Below are 17316 nucleotides of genomic sequence, written 5' to 3' on the forward strand. Positions count from 1 at the left end.
GGAGAGTTGAGAATTAGAAAGTTGCTTCTGAAAAGAGCTTCTGTTACAGTACAGAATTGTGGTAGCATGCCAGGAACCTCAGAGCAGTATCAGTGTTATTTTGGGTTAGTTTGAGCTTTGGTTCTAAGGACAGGAAAATTTAGTGAATTTACTTAATGAATGGGCATTCAATTAAAATTGCCTTTCTATTTAGCCAAAGTTTTACTTCCAGAATAATTAAAGGCAGCCTGAGACACATTTTTATCCAGATAATTTCAGTTATTTTTCCTATATAGTTTTATGAATTACTCTTAAAATCTTAAAAAAAATGAAAAATGGACCTAATCTACTGCTGATAGATTACACTGACAGTACTGTTTAGTTTCATACACTGTGATTTCTATTGATTATTGTATTTCCTTTGTTCAGTAAACTTGTTCCTTTGATTAAACTGACTCTCACAGTCCCAGTTATTTTGATTGACATCACATGGCTTAGTGCTTTGTATTATTCTACCATGTTGTGTTAAAATAATAATTTGATTGTTTGGAAACTAGTTTAAATCTTAAAATATGCATTTTTAACATTTTGAAATAATGGAAATACTGAACCTTCCATTTTTTGTCCAATTCAATTCATATGAATCCTGATTCCATCACTGGACATTTAATCTAGAAATACTATATGACACACATGAAAAGACACATTGTATGAGTGAGAGTTTTATTCTTCATGTAAGCCATTGTGTGACAGTTATGCAAGTAAGTGGGAGATCTCTAGTTCACAATAATATTTTAGCTACAAAACCAATAATGAATAAAAATTTCTGTTAAGTGAAAAGGGCTTTGTGTGTAAACTCAATCTGCATATTAATAATATGATGCACATTTAGTAATAGATATTCATGAGACTTAAAATGTGGGTAAATGGATTAAAATAAGACAGAACTGAAATCATGACTAATCCGAATAACCAATCATTTCCCACTCTATACTTGCACATAAAATAGATTATTCTATTTTTTTCTTCTTAAGCAAAAATAATTTACTGTTACATATTTAAACAATCAAAACAGAAATCACTTCTGAAAATACAACTAACTTAAACAAATGGCAATTGCTATACATCTCAAAGGAGAATTTTAACCTTGCAAATTAAAAAAAAATAAGGGTGTAAAACAATATATACAAAAAGCTATGCCAATATAGGACTTGCTCTGAAACTAGACTACCTGAACATCAGTAGATAAAAGACATAGGCAAATATCTCATATTTGATTAGGCTAATTTGGCTACAACCACAAAAGAAAACATGATTCTAACACTTGGACTCAGTACTTTGAAATATATCTCCAAATAGGATTTGTTTTCCTTCCACCACCTACCACAATTAAAGGCCTTGATGACTGGTTAGTTTCAATATACTATTTTAGAAACTATTGAAAATACCCCTTTCTTCCTAGTCAGGATTGCTAAGAGCAGAAAGGTATGTGGAGTTGGAAATCTGATAGCAATACCAACTTTGATCTGAACATAAGTACTCTGTTTTCAGTTGTAATGTTTTGGGCCAACAGCGAAAATGGATCCTGATGGCTGTAAGGAGATTACGCAAGTTCCCAAGTGTATGACTTATTTTATTCTAACCGACACTGGCCTGAGGAAGAAAACTGGCAGGCACCAACTGCTAGAAGACGGCCGCAGGTGCCCAAACTTAACTTTATTGACAACATCTAAAGAAAAGTGGAGAAAACTGGCTTTTGTAGATGATAGGCCTCAGAGACCCTCTGTCAACAGACATGTTATGACTAAAGAAGGAATACAATGAAAGCGAGCATCTTCGTCGGTGTACGTGGCACTGACAAAACTGGATCAGTAATCTGATCATTTGTCCCTACATGTGTCTGGCTGGACCCACGGTAAGCTGCGACAAAGAACGAAGAGCATCAGAAAGTACAGATCGGCTTAAGGGTCAGGCGGCTAGAAGAAGCCTGAGTACAAAATATCTACTTCTCCTTTTTCTTTCCTTTAGAAATGAAATCAAACCACACAAGAACCCTTAAAGTTCCAGCAAGTAACTACACAAAAAATTATTTATCTTAAGTGCTAATATACCAATTCTAAATATCAATTTGAACATTCTAGACCTCACATTTTCAGAAGGATCTGTTGTAATGGGCATCATTCAAATATCCACCACTAAGAGCACAAAAAGTTTTAATTTTAAAATGGTTTGATCAAATCTCAGATAGCTGATCAATTCTCAAGAATTTACTTGTTTTCTTGAAAATCTTTCTGCGCCAGTGTCTGAAAAGAAAGCATAACCATTATTCTTAAGGAAAATGAAATTCTTAATAAAGGAATTACATAAAATTTATTTCAATTTAACACAACAATAACTGGGCATTTCTAAATTTTATTTTTGAAAGTTTTTATAAAAACATAAATCCTATCATAACCACTGGAACATTTTTAAACAAGAAAATGTTTACAGAAAATAAATATGAAAGAAAATGTAATAAATTAAGACTATATTTTAACATACTTCAAAGCTAGCTATGTATGTCTTCTGTTGAAACACAGCACAGCAAATACTGTGTTCATTTTATAAACAACCAAAGTGAGAGGTTAAAAGCAATTTAAAGTGTTCCCACACAATCTGAAAATAAGTTTCTAATAATTGAATCCAAAGTTTTTGAGATCATAAAAATCTGTAATAAGAAAGTTTTAGGCTCAAATGTAATAAAAGTATAATTTATACCTATCAAAAACAAAAAGCTTTTAAGTTTTATGATAGTTAAACTCCCTCAGTGCATTAATTCTCTAATAACAATTTCAGTCAAGGGAATGTTGTGAGGGCAGGAGTGAATTTTTTCAACTTAGTTTTAAATGGTACATAATCTCTTTGAATATAACTTGCTTTATGTAGCACCTAACCCTCCAGGAACTCACAACATATCCCAGATTTATATCCTGACCTGAGTTTCATTTGTTATTGCTGTTCTATTTGTTTTTCTCAATCTATTACAAATCCATACACAGGGCAAAGAGTAGTTCACCAATATGTGTACCAGTAAAACCAATCTTACCAAGAAGTAAGATAATGTTGAACAGAGGTTAAAGAATCAAGGATGTCTTACCAACTCCAAAGATTCTGTTTCTGTTCGGAGAGCTTCATAAACACTTTGCATGTCATCGTCCTTAAAATGTTCTAATTCTTTTTTAAGCCTGTTTTAAAGAAACAACTCACCCTGTCAGTTAAGCAATACACTTTTATAGTAGTGTTTTATTACATGGATAGTGGCAGATTTTCAGCTTGTGTCATTAGAACTTCAAATTAACACTAAAGAATTTGGAAAGAAATTTTACTTCTTTATAATTCTGTAAGAACTACATAAAATTTTGAAACAAAAAACTCCTATAAAGAGGATAAAACAGACTGAATAAATAATAGACACTTAATAATTTTAGGTTAATGAAAAGAGCAACTTGGTTTAGTGGAAAAAAATATAGCACTGTTTGAAGACCTGTGTTTTAATCCTGGCTGCCAACAAACTGAATATCCTTGGCTAACTCATTTAGCCTCTCTGATCTCACCTGAAAACATTTAAGTTCAGAAAAAAAAATGATCTCTGAGATTTCTTCTTGCTCTTTAAAATTAAACATCAACTTATAATACACATATGTAATTAAAATATTTTGAGAGTGAAAAAGTAGTATCAACATTTTTTCCCCAATTAAGGCTTTAATTCTTTGAATATGCTGAAATTATTTTTTTCAGAAATTATTTTATGTCTATCTATAATGTGGAAAATAGTAAAGAAGCAGTCTTTCATTTCTAGCATTATGACTAATGTTCCTTCCACAAAGAAAAACATAAGCAAAAGCCATGAGCTGCGGCTGGAGAGACTGAGCAACTAGACGGGTGAGGCTGCCCCGAGGGCAGATACTAAGAGCAGTATTGCTCTCATAAACCTAAGCAATTTGGGCCAGCCACAAGGTGAAAAGTATAGATCAACTTGATCCTCTGCTGAGCCCCAACCCTTAAGGAGAGACCGAAGGGTTCCTAGGTCAGTGGCATTCCCTGTACATGAGCAGAAGCAAAAGAAAATCCTCTCTGGAGGAAAGTTTAACATACTTAGACCTCCAGACCTTTCAATAAGAGCAAACAAAGAGGTCACAATCAAAGATCACCAAGCACCCAAGAAGACAAGCCATTGTAAGTGAAAGTCAGCAGAGACAATAAACACCAGATTATATCGATAATATATGAAGAATTATATGTCAATAAGGAAAAGACAACACAATGGAAAATGGACAAATACACACAAACATCCTTTATCAGATTATTACCAAAAGAAGGTATCCAATGGCTAAAACAAATATGAAAAGGTGCTCAACTTCATCAGTTATCAAGGAAATGAAAAGGAAAACACAATGAAATACTAAAAGACATCCACCTGATGAGCTAAAATGAAAATACAGGCAATTTCAAATGTTGACAATGTTATGAAAAAATTAGAAACCTCAAGACACTGCTGGCATAGGATTTTATTTTCCATTCTTTTACTTTTAACCTCTATACATCTTTATATTTAAAGTGAGTTTTTTTGTAGAAACTATGTAGTTGTGCCTTACTCTATTACCTAATGTAATAATATCTGTCTTTTAGTTGGTGTGTTTAAACCATTTACATATAGCATTATTATTTATATGGCTGGATTAAAAATAGAGCTTTTTGCCCGCTGTTTTCTATTTGTTCCATCTGTTCTTTGTTCCTTTTTTCCCTTTCTTTCTGCCTGTTTTTCTATTAGTTGATTTTTTAATGATTGTATTTTATCTCCTCTACTGACTTTTTTATACATACTTTAAAACTTTTGTAATGCTTGTACTTGGTTTATAATATACATCTTCAATTCATTACTATGTACTTGCAAATATACTGATGTATTTAAAGTATAAGAATTTTATAACTGTGTATTTCCAATTTCTGCCTCCTGTTTTTTGTTCTATTGTCATCACACATTTTTCTTTTACATATACTATAAACAGAAAATATATTGCTACTACTTTTGCTTTAGTCATTTATCTTTTACAGCAATTAAAAGTGGGAAAAAAGGCTTTTATATTTACCTTCATTTTAACCATTCTGGGGCTTTATTTTCTTTCTGTAGCTCCAAGTTTCTATCTGGTATTATATTTCTTCTTCCTGAAAAACTAACTATAGCCTTTTTTTGTTACGCAGTTTATTGACAAAGAATTCTATCAACTTAAATTTGTTTAAAAATATCTTAATTTACTTTCATTTGTGAAAGTTATTTTCACTGGGAAATCTGAGTTGATAGCTTTTGATCTTTAAGGAATGTCATTCTCTTGTATTCTGACTTTCATTTCTGATGAGAAGTGTACTGTACTGCTTATCTTTATTCTTTTGCATGTAATTTTTTTTAGTTTTTTCTTTCTCTTTCTTCATGTTTTTCTCTTTATCTTTGTTTTTCAGAGGTTTGAATATGATGTGTAGAAATGTGTTTTTTTAATTCTAAATGCTGACTGGATTTCTCCGAGCATCTTGTATCTGTTTTAAATTATTTAATCATTTTTAGAAAATTATCAGCCATTATCTTTAAAATATGGAACAGTATGGATAAATCTCAAATGCATTATGCTAAAAAAAGAAGCAAGACCTATGAGTCTACATCACATATCACTCCATTTCTATGACATTTCAAAAGACAAAACTAGGAAGAGAAAAAAGTTGGAGGCTAGGGATGGATTGTGGGCACTGGTTATAAATGCTCAAGAGGGAATATTTTGGGATGATGGTGGTTGATTGTGGTGGTGGTTAAATGACTGAATATGTTTGCCAAAAACTAATAGAACTGTATACAAAAAAGAATTTTAATGTATGTAAATTATACTTCAATAAGCTTGTCTTTAAAAAAAGACAATGACAATAATCCAGGTTTTTACAGCATAACAACCACCACCTATAAAAAACTATCAATAAGAAGACAAATTAAGCCACCCATAAGTCATACCTGTAAGCTAATTAGGAAACAGGATATTACATACTTGAGTTTATATGAGGTACAGAAATAGAACATCTAAATCCAGCAGAACCAGCTCTGAAGTCTGCATCAATGCAGAGAGTGAAACAGCAATTAAATGGGAGAGGAAAAAGGGAAAGGGAGGCATGTGGTGATGAATCACAGATTAAATGACCCTCAGAAAGAGAAAGTCCTGCCCTGCAAGGAAAAACACTGAGAACAGGTGTGAGGCCTCATGGTTGAGAATACTGGCTTTTGTAGAATTGAAGGAAGTTGTAAATTAATGGCTCTTTTTTGGGGGTGTAAGAGTTGTGGTTTCTTATTTTTTGACTCCTGTTTCTCCAAGGCAAACTGACAGATAGTAAACAGACTGTTGCATACACACACACACACACACACACACACACACACACACACAATGAATCTATGAATAAATACTGATACAAAAATTCTAAATAAAATATTAGCAAAAAGAATCTAATACACATTAAGTAAATGATATTTTATGATCAATAAAGATTTATTCTAGGAATCAACATGTGGCTCAATATTAGAAATTCAATAATAAAACTGACCATATTAATATTTCCAGGAAGAAAAATAATATGATTACCTCTAGAAGTGCTTAAAGGAGCTTTGAAATATATAAAACTTGCCTCTGATAAAAACATTCAATAAGAATCAGAATTGACAGAGACTCTTTTTACATGATAAAAAAAATACGTCAGTCCTAAAGTAAACCCCCTTAAGGTCAGGAACAAGGATACCCACTGTATCAATTCTTATTAATATTTTGATGGAAGAACTAGCCATTGAAATAAATTAAGTCTAGAGAAAATAATTAGAGGAATAGGAATTTGAAAGAGGAAATAAAGCTAGCACATTTTTTTCAGGTGATTGACAATATACCTGGAAAACCTGAGAATCAATAATAAAACCAATTCAAACAATAAAATAACTTACAAGGGAAGCATGATACAACATTAACAAACAAAAATAAACTCTTCATTGTTACCAGTAATAACTTACGTGACTTTTTCTCAGATAGGACAATGTAAAAATTGATTATTCCCCAGTTAAATAAAAGTTAGTTTTATGCCAATAAAAACACCAACACTCTTTTTTTCTTGGTGCTGGGCAAATTGATTCTAAAATTCATATAAAAAAAATAAACATTCTAGGAAAGCTCTTGAATGTTTTCTTTTTCAGGTCTTACCTGAAAATAACAAAGAAGGGTGACTAGCTCTATCAGATCCTAAATAATACTATTAACAGTTTATAATTAAAAGAGTGCAGTACTGGCATATATAGAGCAGTGGGACATAGAAGACAGAAATAGGCCAAAGTACAAATGGACACTGAGTATATGCTAAAGGTGGTACTTCAAATCACTGGGGAAAGGAAGATGGACTTCTTATTAAGCTGTGTAAGGAAAACTGGGTAGTTATTTGCTATGTGAATATAAATGGATAATCAAAGCTAAAGTTGGCTCTGTATATCACAGCACACACAAAAGTATATTCTAACTGGATCAAAAAGTTAAATGTAAAAAAATTAGCTGCATAAGGACAAAGTGAATACATAATTAAATTTCTTTATAAGCTGGTTGTGGTCAAAGACATTCTAATTTGACTCAAAATACAAATGTAATAAAAGAGGATTAAATTCAATTACATTTTAAAAAATTGCATAGCTAAGAACATAAAGTCAAAAGATGAATGACAATCTGGAAGAAAATATTTGCCACCTGTATTAGAGATAAAGGTCTAACTAATCACCCTAATATAGACAGAAACCTTATTACCAAGAGGGAAAAAGACCAAAACCTTATAGAAAAATGGGGAAAAGTCATAGACAGGCAGGTTGCAGAAGACAAATTCCCTTTAAACATAAGAAAAATGCTCAATTTCACTCATAATAAAAGATTTGCAAATGCAATATAACTGTTCTTCTTTCAGACTGGTAAAACTTCAAAAACCTGGTAACACTCTCTTTTGATAAGGCCATGGGGAAACAAGTGTACTCAAACATTGCTAGTGGAAATTCAAAATGGTTAAACCTCAATGTAGGAGGATTTGGCAATATCTAACAAAACTACACCTATATTTTTCTTTTGACCCTGCCATTTCACATCAGTAATAAATTCTATAAATACAAAATAACATGTATAAAAATTTATCTATTGAAACATTATTTGGAAATATTGGAAACAACAATATTGGAAACAACCTGTGTTCATTCTGAGGAGACTGGGTGAATAAACTACTATATATCCACATAATGGAGTATTATACAGTATAAAAAGAATGAAGATGATTTCAACTAATATGCAGTGAATTCAGGATATATTGTTAATTGAAAAACAGCAAGATGTAGTGTGTTAACATATGTGAAAAAGAAAACGGGATATAAGAATATATATTTATTTTTGCAAAAAAGTGACATGAGAGATATACCAGAAACTAGTGAAAATGGTTACCTACAGCAATAAATGAAAATGCAGTGGAATAGATATGGAATGAAATGAAACTCTTCTGGGTACGTCTTTTATATACTTTTGACTTTTGAGTCATGCTGATGGTTGACATATTCAACAAATAAAATTAAATCAATAAAGTTGAAGGGAAAATAAGTTTGACATAAAATAACATTGGATTAAACACAAACAGGAACAAATAAAAAACCTAACTGCATTTCAAACTTACAATCACAGAGAAAAGTAAAAAGGAATTAATTCAAGTAATTTTCAAACACAGTGGGATATGTAGTTAGGCAATAAGAATTACCAAGGTATCTTAAAGTTTATTTAGTACCTGCTGCTAGTGAGGGTACACAGCTATTAATTCTAAATGTTTTTGCAATACTATAGGATTTGCGAAATGTATAATTACACTGATGCTGTTAAGAACCAGAGTTTTTACTTGAAGGAAGACATACACATAGAATGGAGGGAGAAGAAAACAAATCCTGTCATTTTGGATTTGAATTGGAAGGGATCAGTATAAATTTCTGATTTTAAAAAATGGTATTTTTATTTTTGTCTATATGAAGTGTGCAGAAGCAATGACATCCAGTAGCAATGAGCACACCTAGCATGCTAATCTTAGTTTCTAAATACCATTCCCAAATAAAAGATACTAGGCCTCTTTGAAGAAATAAGTGATCCCTAGGCCAAGGTAGACAATATATTAGGTGAGTCTAAAACACCTAGTTGCACAAGAAAGAAAGTGATCCAAAACTGATGGGAATGTGTCAAAAAACACAGATATTGAGTTCAAGGGGACAGCCTCTGGCCAAATTTGGGACAATTTCAGCATCAAAAATAACAATAGGAATGGATTATAACACATAAAGTAAAATAGAAATCCATGAGTTCATACAAAATCTTAAAAGAGAGGAATTAAAAGTGTCTGTGGGGAGAAGGGAACCTCTCCTTTTTTAAAAAACCAGAATTTTACCAACTAATAAATAAAGAAGGAACTCATTATTAGAAAATTACCATTTTTCAACCACTATTGTAATAAGTGATTCAGAGAAAAATCACTAGTGGATGTTAACTAAAATGACTGAGCAAAAGGTGACTGGGGAAAGGCTACCTGCACAAGGTCTCAGAGTCATCCCCTAAATCACTTATTAATGATCACTGGAAAAAGAGTACTTTCAAACTGGAGAAATCTGGCAGACACAATCTTAACTAAGGGATCAAACCTAACATTACCCCAAATGAAACAGGAAGACATTATATGCCTCCTGATGTAATGCTCTGAGGACACAATATCATTTATACATTATTCTTGCCAAAAAGTGTTTAACTTGCATCAAATCTCAAAGGAACAGATAATTCAAATTTATCTGAGAGACATTCTACAAAAAAACTGGCCCAGACTCTTAAAAAGGAAAGGTAACTGTAAAGAACACTCTTACAATAAAAGGAGAACTACTAATGTAGATTGTATCTTAGATTAACAGTATTGTACCAGTGTTAAATTTCTTAAGTGTGTTAATTATCCTGTGGTGATGTAGAAGAATAACCAAGTTCTCAGGAGATACATGAAGTGCTGTTAAATCTGCAACTTAATCTAAAATGATGCAGCAAGATAAATACATAAATGACAGATAGATAGATGAATAAAGGATTTACAGGTGTGCATTGAGCTCTGCATTAAATCTGAAAAAATTAAATTAAAAGAAAAGGGATAAAAAAGTGCCCTTCTCCCAAAATGAGAAAATACAATGAAAAATTTTATGTCATGAATTTGCAAATTTAGGTGAAATGGACAAATTTTAGAAAAAAAGATAATTTTCAAAATTTATTCCAGAAGACATAGAAAGACTGAACTGTACTATACCTCAAGGAAAATCAAATAACTGGTCCAAAAGTTGCTCCAAAGAAAACACTAGGCTCAGGTGGCTTAGAAGCAAGTTCTAATAAATATCAAAATTTCAGGAAACAGATCATTCTAATCTTGTACTAAATCTTCCAGAGAACTGAAAAAGAAATAATCTTCCATATCATTTTATGGGGCCTGTTATAGACTTGATACTGAAACCATGCAACAATAGTACATAAAGTCTCACTCATAAATATAAATGCAAAATCTTAAAATACTAGCAAAGTAAAACAGCAGTACGTTAAAAAATACACACTATGACCAAGCTGAGCTATCCCAGGAATGTATGCATAGTTTAATATTTGTATATTTGCAAATGTCACTCACCACATTAGCAGATTAAAGAAAAATACGTAAGATTTTCTCAATATAAGCAGAAAAAATTTTGATTAAAATTTGACACCTATTTATGACTTAAAATTTCTCCACAAAATATTCCTAATAGGGAAAAAAATAAGAAGCTTTCCCTTTAAAATCAAGAATAAGACACGGATGCTCCCTATCACTGTTTTTATTTAACACAGTACTGGAGCCCCAATCCACCAGAAGAGGACAAGAAGTCGAAGGCATAATGACTACAAAGAAAGAACAAAACTGTTACTTACAGAGTCATACAAAATCTATAATGGTTTGCTGTTCACCTACATAAAGTGTTCCTTTCCTATAGGATCTCACATTTCTGCACCACTGATATAAGGCTTGGCAATGGGACTTGTTTTTGCAAATAAAATGTGAGCAAATGTAATCTGTATCTCTTCTGAGCAGAAGCTTTAAGAGCAGACACATGCTTCCTCATGATCTCCTTTACTTTGTCATGAAACCGACTGTATCCCAATAGGGGCTGCTCCTTAAGCCTTGGTCAAGAATGAAGATCCATGTGGCTGATTCCCAATGCATATGTAGTGTGAGCAAGAAATAAACACCTGCTGTAAAATTTGGGGGTTATTTGCTTCTAAAGCATAATTTAGTTTAAGCCACAGAAAAAATATTAAGAATGATTAGAAACTCATTAGGAATTGGGCATCAAAGGACACTAACAATCCAAAAAACAAGAGGTAATAAGAATTATAAGCCTCAGATGGAAGAGCACAGCACCACCTATGATACAGAATTGCCAAAAAATTTCAACCCTGTTTTGAACAAGCCTCTAGATCCAATTATCCAAACAGGATAAAAAACTTAATTTCTTCAACATATATATATATCTTACAGGTTAAAAAAAATCAGAAGAGGAGAGCTTGTAGATTAAAAGAAATTTGAAAGATGTCAGCTGATTGTCATGTGTGGACTTATTTGGAATTTACTTCCAATAAATATAAAATGACACATGAAAAATTGGAAATTTGAACACTGATTGGATATTTGTAATAGCTAATTGCTGTTAATAATTTTCTGTGTAACAATGGACTCTGTTTTTAAAAGTTCTTAGTTTTTAGAGAGGTGTCTTAAGATAATGATACGATGTGTATGATTCGCTTCAAGTATTACACAAGAAAAATGAATGGACATACAGATGAAACAAGACTGGCAATAAGTTGATAACCTTTGAATGAGTACATGGGATTCATTGTATTCATATTTTTTTAATTTTTGTATGTGCTTTACACCTTCTATAATAGTTTTTGTAAGAAACAGAGTTTAGCAAAGATCGTGGTTGTAAAGTCAGCACACAAAAAATATGCTGTAGTTCCATGCATCATCAATAAACAGAACATGTCATCAAAAAACCACTATTTACACATTATCTAAAACTACAAGGTATCTAAAATTAAAATTAACAAAACATGTGCAAGATTGACAAACAGAAAATTATAAGTTTTATTAACAGATATTAAGAATGACAGACATTGTGATATCCTAAATTCATAGATAGGAAGTCTTAGTTTAATAAAGATGTTAAATCTTTCAAAAATGACTACAGAATGAGTGGAATTGTAATCAAAATCACAACAGATTTTCATGGATATAACAAGCTGACTCAGAAATGTATGTGAAAAGCAAACGGTCAAGTATAGCCAAGACACTCTGGATGAAGATAGGACAAGGGGGGTGTCCCACCTTATACCAAGACCCCTTGTAACGTTACAGTACTTAAATAGTTACAACTGAATAGTATGCATTTAGTAATAATTAAGGCAGTTTTGAACAGAAATGAATGGACTACTGAAACAGAATAGAAAATAGAATCCAGAAATAGATCCCCAAATATGTTATTATTTTTAATAAAAGATGTGACATCACAGATCACTAGAGGAAGGAGAAACCGTTCAATAAGTGCTGCTGGGGCAACTGGTTGTCCCTGTGGAAAAAATTAAAATGGATCCTGTACATATAAAAAAAATCAATTCCAGATAAATTAAAGACTTAAATGTGAAAGGCAAACCTTAGAAGTTATTAGAGAAAACACAGAATATCCCTCTGATCTTGGGTGGAGAAAGAGTTTCAGAACAAGACACAAAAATGCTAACTGTAAACGGAAATGACTGATAATTTCAACCACTAAAAGTAGGAACTCTGTTCAAGCACAACAACATAAAAGAACACACACAAAAAAAAATCTCATAAACTGGGATTAGGTATTTTCAACGTGTAATAGACAAAATCCAGAATTATTAAGAGACTAAACAAAAAAACTTCAAGCAATCAGTAAGACAAGGACAAATTGCCCAAACAACCCAGTAGAAAATTAATTAAGAGGCATTTTATAGAAAAGGGAACATATGGACTGTAAACAGGTGAAAAGATAATCACATAGGTAGTGAGGGCAATGTACATTAAGACCACAAAATAACATCTTATGTCCACAAGACTGGCAAAAATTAGTAAGTCTGAAAAAAATACTGAAGAGGATGGACATCAATGAAAATTTTTGTAATGTGTTGCTGAAAGTATAAATCAGTTTAATCACTTTGGAAAACAGTTTGTCATTATCTTATAAGGTTCAACATTCATTTGCCTTATACTCCAGCAATTCCACCAAGCATATATCCTAGAGAAATTCTTGTGCATGTGCACCAGGATGATCATAACAGCATTGTTTGTGATAACAAAAACAGGAAACAACCTAACTGTGAATTAAAAAGATTTAAAAAATTATAGCATATTCACTCTTCTATACTCAACAACATGGGTGAATTTTAGAAACACAAAGTTGAATAAAAAAATCTTAAAGAGAAAAAAAATACCATTTTTACATAACTCAAGCAAAAATAAGCAACATATTGTTTTGGCATGCATATATATGGCAGGTAGACTATTATATGTGTGTGTGTGTATGTGTGTGTGTGTATATATATAATGTATATACGGCATGAATTTTAAATAAGTCATAATGTGACAAAGTTATATATAAGCAAGAAAACTCATCAGTTAACACACACACACATATACGGACAAATGAAACACAATTATGTAGGGCAGCAATTACATCTGGGATAAGGCACGGGGTAGGCAGGGTAGCGGTTATGGGATTAAGGAGGAGCCCATAGCTAATGCAAGTTATTGGTAATTTTCTAGTTTAGTTCATAGATGCTCATTATATTATTACACTTTAGAAGTTACATACAGTTAGTTGAAGAAAAACATAATAGTCACAGGTATAGATGGGGAAATAACAACCCAAATATGTGAAGTTCATTGTGTTCTAAACTTTGAGAATTTAATAGCAAACAAACTTTGGGAATTTACTAGTAGATAGGAATTCTGAAGGAATATTCAAGTAGGAAAGACTGAACAAGTTACTAAGTTTAAGCATTAGATGTTTACACAAGGATAAAACCCCTTGGAATAAATATTTTTAAAGAGTAAGTTGAAAGTTAAATGGAGAGTTACAATGGACTGGGGATGCTTCTGTACATTGTTCTTAAGACTTCATTTTAGTATATGTATTTTCAAAAATAGAATAGTAGGGCTCTTTCTTCCTATTATACCATCAATACTTGCCCCTTCCCCTTCTCAGTTCAAATGGATTGCAGGTTCTGTAGGATCTTGTATGCCCATTAGAACTGGGCAGTGACCACTTTCCCTTTTAGTTAGAGAACAATAAGAATGAGAGACTACTGAAATTAAGGAGGGCATTTAGAGGGAATTACAGGAAGTATTTCACTATTCAGCATATAATCAAGCTGCAGAATTTAGATCTGCACTTAAAGATTGCTGTTGCTAGCTTTAGAGGCAAGGTGATAATCAATATTAATACATTTGCAGCTAGCCAAAGCTATATGATAAGCAGATATCATGCTTCAATGTATAGACTGACTGCCTACAGAAATCAAGAAAGACTTACTTCACCTACTGTACAGTAACTAAGGGCAGTTCATACTGGTTATTGTCACCCTTTTCTGAATCACCAAATGATGATGAGGAAGGGGTAACACAGCTAGTTGACTTCACAAAATTTACACTCCATGTATTTTATGATTTCCTTCACCATTCCAAATTTTTTCCAGTTACCTTTAAGTGCCATACATAGCAAAGCGTTAACTGAAAGAACACTCTTTTACCTAGAAAACTGTAACTTTAAGTGTATAGTTTAAGTAGAGTACTATTTCAATAGAAAGAAGGAAATTTTCACTTGAAGTCCTAGTACACAAACTCAAGTGATATTAACATTTAAGTATATTTCATTGTGGTCTTTTGTTCCATATGATACAGATTATGTAAATTTGCCTCCTAGTTTTTTCTTTTGCTTAGTGCTATCATACACATTTCCTCCAGTTAATTATATATGCCAATTAATACCATTTAACATAAAAAGGTAGAACAGTGGTTACCCAGAGTTAATTTAATCATTTATTTATGGCACAGTATTTAAGTTGTTTCTACTTGTTTTCTACCATAAATAACATTCTACGAACACCTTTGTGCATAAGGCTCCTTCTGTACTTATTTTCCTTGGGATACAACTCAAAGGAGAAAACTAATGGGTCAAATGGCATAAACATTTTCAAGGTGCATACAATTGTTCATATATGTTAAGTTACATTCCAAATATATGCAGTGTATATTGCACAGCAATGAATAAATTATCTCTGTACCACATCCTTTCTAGTTTTGATGTCATTTAAGAACATCTTTTAAAATTTGACAGAGGATCACGGGAAGATGGCGGTGTGAGTAATTCAGAGGAAATCTCCTCCCCAAAACATATATATTTATGAAAATACAATAAATACAACTATTCCTAAAAGAGACACCAGTGGATGCAGTACAACAGCCAGGATACATCTACATCTGCGAGAACTCAACATCACAGGAAAGAGGTAAGATACAAGCTGCAGCCAGGCGGGACTCTAATGCTCCCCCACCCCAGAAACTGGTGGGAAGAAAGGAGTCGGAACGGGGAGGGAGTGAAGGCCCAGGACTGCTAAACAACAAGCTCTAGAAATCCACACCCAGAGCGTAGACACAAGGTGCACAGGGTGCTGTATATTAGAGAAATGGAAAAGCAAAACCTGTGGGCAGGTGCCCTCAACCGGCGCCCAAGACAAAAGAAAAGCGAGTGCTTTCTGCAAGTCTTAAAGAGACAGGGAACCCATAGCTGGACGAAGTTGTCCCAGCACACTTAGCCAGCAGCTGGGAATCCTGGGGAACCTTAGGCGCACTAAACCCTAGGGAGGCAGCGCAGCTCTGAAGTGTGTCATGGCACTAAGCAGCCTGCCAGTTGTTCCTTCAACTGGCGCGGACTCCGACACACTGGCCCAGTAGAGGGAGAGTGGCAGCGCATGCCAGGGTTGACGACGCCAGAAGGGACCAGGAGCAGATCGCGTGTCCCAATGGCGCCAGAGGGGACCAGGAGAGGCTGGTGCGAGCCCGCAGTGGCCGCGACTGAACAGCCTGGGTGCGGCTCACACGCACCAGTGGCAGTGGAGTCAGAGGAGCCCGGTAGAGGCCTGTGCGGGAGAGCCCCGTGCACACCTGCAGCGGAGCCAGAGGGAGCAGGGGCGCTCCCAGCAGCAGACCGGAATCCCAGTTCAATGCACAGCTGCCCAGCAGGGGCGCCACTATCACAGAAGAGTGCACCTGGCATGCCTGCAACTCCCTGCAGGACTCTGTGCTGCTCTGACAGACACCCCGTCCACAGCAGCTTCGGGGACCAACACGGTGGCTGCTCCAGGAGTGCGGGTAACCGACACAGGCAGTGGAGAAGGGCAAGGCATCCAGCAAGCAGGAAAGGACTTTCTTCTCCGAGCTGACACACCCGCAACCTGCCTACAGCCACCGCTATCACCATGAAAAAGCAAAAAACTTTAGTCCAGTCCAAGATAGTTCAGACAACACCTGAGAGAGGATCTGCAGAGACAGACCTAACCAGTCTCCCTGAAAAAGAATTCAAAATAAAAAACATAAACATGCTGACAGAGCTGCACAGAAATATGCAAGAGCTAAGGGATGATGTCCAGAGGGAGATTACAGATGTCCAGAGGGACATTACAGAAGTGAAACAAACTCTGGAAGGATTTATAAGCAAAATGGATAAGATGCAAGAGGCCACTGATGGAATAGAAACCAGAGAACAGGAACGCATAGAAGCTGACACAGAGAGAGATAAAAGGATCTCCAGGAATGAAACAATATTAAGAGAACTGTGTGACCAATCCAAAAGGGAAACAATATCCACATTATAGGGGTACCAGAAGAAGAAGAGAGAGAAAAAGGGATAGAAAGTGTCTTTGAAGAAATAATTGCTGAGAACTTCCCCAAACTGGGGGAGGAAATAGTTGCTCAGACTACGGAGGCACACAGAACTCCTGAGAGACAGGACCCAAAGAGGACAACACCAAGACACATAATAATTAAAATGGCAAAAATCAAGGACAAGGACAGAGTATTAAAGGCAGCCATAGAGAGAAAAAAGGTCACCTACAAAGGAAAAGCCATCAGGCTATCATCAGACTTCTCAAC

General features: G+C 34.0%; 1 protein-coding gene across 1 annotated transcript in view; it reads right to left on the reverse strand.

Moving 5' to 3' along the window:
• Positions 1 to 746: 746 nt before the first annotated feature.
• The window catches only part of CCDC172 (coiled-coil domain containing 172), a 66764-nt gene continuing 50194 nt past the window's right edge, over positions 747 to 17316 (reverse strand). The window contains exons 8-9 of the mRNA XM_073241672.1: positions 3116 to 3203; positions 747 to 2282 (exon numbers count right to left, since the gene is read on the reverse strand). Coding sequence (XP_073097773.1) covers positions 2247 to 2282; positions 3116 to 3203 — 124 coding nt within the window. The 3' untranslated portion in view covers positions 747 to 2246. The remainder of the gene's footprint in view (positions 2283 to 3115; positions 3204 to 17316) is intronic.

The sequence above is a fragment of the Manis javanica genome, chromosome 7, assembly GCF_040802235.1.
Source record: "Manis javanica isolate MJ-LG chromosome 7, MJ_LKY, whole genome shotgun sequence".
NCBI lineage: Eukaryota > Metazoa > Chordata > Mammalia > Pholidota > Manidae > Manis > Manis javanica.